Genomic DNA, 2,500 nt, shown 5'->3' with positions numbered 1-2,500 from the left:
GTCTTTGATGGAGAAATTCCGAAGGATGGATGTAACGGAAAGGTATGTTGGTTACAGGGAATCCATGTGCGAATATTTTTACATTTTTTTGTTACTCATTCAAATGCCGTAGTCTCCGAAACACGAGCAACTTATAAAAATCTGGTTAGCACATTAACGACAATAGGTTACGCAGGCGATATCTTCGCTGTTGGAAAAAGAGGGCTTGTCGTACAGAACTTGCGACTCGGCGACTTTCCATTGAATAGGCTAGACTTCAAAAGCCCGCGGCTTCGTTTTGGATTAGTTAGAGAACGGCCGGATTCCTATGTCGGCGTGTTTTAGACTGAAAGAAATGTTTATATTTGAAGTGTGGGCTATAGACGACAGAAAGAAATGATTCTAGCACATATCTGGGCAATTTAGTAAGCAATTGTCTCTTCTAGACGGCTTTACCGGGCTTCAACGGGATTCGAACCCATGAGCTCTGCGATACGGTGCAATACTCTACCAACTAAGCTATGAAGCAACACATTTGGGAGCAGGTCAAATTGTTGGGCTCCTGTGTTCCCGTGAAAGACCTTGATGAAAGAAATATATATATATATATATATCTAGAGAATAGTAAATATTTGGAGCCACCTGAATTTTTCAGGTGTTACAAGAGACAAGTGCTTAAATTGTACAGATAAGTGCGATTATTATACATTGGTGTCACCAGCTCGATTTTGATTGGCTATAAGCACGCAGCTAATTCTTGCTTGCGCTGTTTCTCTTACGTCATACCTACAAACAATAGATTTTATGTCTGTAGAATTGACGTCATACCTACAGACAATAGTTTTATGCATGCAGAAGTGACGTTACCTAACACACTAACCAGCAGTTTGATCAGTTTTGTCATGGCGGAGCTCAGCTCAGGAATATGCATAATGAAACAATTATTGAATTCGGTTTTCGCATGTTAGCGATAATTATCAAAGCCTCAGTTTGTGTTATCTGCCTCAGCCTTCGGCTTCAGCAGATAACACAAACTTTGGCCTTGATAATTATCGCTAACATGCTCAACGTCATCCAATAATTGTTAATTATCATTTCTCTCTTTCGTGCTTTAAACTGTTGTCTATGATGCTTTCAACTGCGCTTAGTACTACTTTTTCCTTCATTTGAAATAACGCCAATTTTATTGTGCCCAAGGGTTAGTTCCAGGGAATTTCAGTTCCAAATGCATTCTTTCTTGTTCAGAGTTTCCACCTTCCTGCTGAGAAAAGGACCAACTCATCAGGCTTGATGAAATTGTATGACATGCTATCAAGTGTCTATTCTCACTGTGGAGATTACCGCGGGAAGTAATTAAAAATAGAACTCGTACATCAAAGGGACTCCGTGCATGTGGATCCAACTAAAAATAATACAAACATCCTTGTGTCTCTCGTCTTTCTGCATGCCTTGCGTATGGTCAAAATCTACGAATTACTGAGTGTGACCTACCAATGTTTGTGTTCCAGGAGCCAGAAGTTCGCATTCCAATAACACAAGGAATTGTGGGATGCGTGGCCACTACAGGTGAGTTGAAAACCGCCAACCGATTTCTGGTAGAGTTGATAGAGAATTGGACAGCAGCTTGAGGGCTCGAACGTTGCCCGAACGAGCACTCGGCAAGAAGAACTTTTTGCCTTGCAGCATATGAATCAGCTTTCTTGTCACCTGTGTGTGCATCTACATGTTCCAGAAATCATTGAAACCCGCGTGCATCGAATTTGGGACATTTGAGGACATATCTGCCAGAAATCGGGGAGCTCATTCAACCAGCTTGTGCACATGTCTGTCACACAAGAGAGGGGAAAGTTATGACAAGGCGCGACGCTCGTTTAAGGAATTTATCGATTATTTTTGGTTCCTATGTGTTTGGCTTTCTTTGTAAGTGACTATAGTAAAAGATAAGACGCAAACGGCGGTGGCAAACATTGTAAACAAGCGCATTGTTTTAAACAATACGTTTGTTTATAATGTTTGTCACTGCTGTTTACGTCTTTAGTTATTTTAATTTGATGAAGATAAAATGGCCAAAGAAAAAGAGTATTTACGAAGTGATTATGTTTTCTTTCTGTTCTTTTCATAATTATTTGCCATCCTTCACAGGCAAGATGTTAAATATTAAAGATGCATACAGCCATCCACTGTTCTATAAAGGCCTTGATGAGAAAACTGGGTTCAGAACAAGGTAAGCGACTTTTCATTATCACCAGGCTGCGCAAAGCTATCTATGACATTGCTGCTATTGGCCGTGTTTTCACCAGCGGTTATTCAGGCTCCAGTTGTTCGAAGGGTGGATAGCGCTATCCACTGGATAACTCAATTGGTTTCGCTATTGTTTATCCGCTGGATAGTGATTTATCCGGTGGATAGCGTTATCCACCTTTTGAACAACCGAGGCCAGGTCGCTTAGCGACTTCGGTGAAAACAGTTCCTTTCCCATCTCGCTTTAAGTTAAGCGACTCGGCAAATTTCAATAGAATTC

At 40.9% G+C, this 2,500-nt stretch overlaps 1 protein-coding gene across 3 annotated transcripts in view; it reads left to right on the top strand.

The window, feature by feature from the left end:
- Positions 1-2,500, top strand: part of LOC137999926 (cGMP-dependent 3',5'-cyclic phosphodiesterase-like) — a 47,888-nt gene that overhangs the window by 18,234 nt on the left and 27,154 nt on the right. For all 3 annotated transcript variants that reach the window (XR_011123033.1, XM_068845921.1, XM_068845920.1), the window contains exons 17-19: positions 1-42; positions 1,488-1,545; positions 2,122-2,203. The exon at positions 1-42 is cut by the window's left edge and continues 49 nt beyond it. Coding sequence is in view for 2 of the 3 variants with exons in the window: in XM_068845921.1 (XP_068702022.1) it covers positions 1-42; positions 1,488-1,545; positions 2,122-2,203 (182 nt within the window). In the remaining variant the exon portion in view is untranslated. The remainder of the gene's footprint in view (positions 43-1,487; positions 1,546-2,121; positions 2,204-2,500) is intronic.

The sequence above is a fragment of the Montipora foliosa genome, chromosome 4 (assembly GCF_036669935.1).
Source record: "Montipora foliosa isolate CH-2021 chromosome 4, ASM3666993v2, whole genome shotgun sequence".
In the NCBI taxonomy this organism is placed as follows: domain Eukaryota; kingdom Metazoa; phylum Cnidaria; class Anthozoa; order Scleractinia; family Acroporidae; genus Montipora; species Montipora foliosa.
Note: the sequence above shows the minus strand (reverse complement) of the source record. Positions and strands in the feature narration are given on the sequence as shown.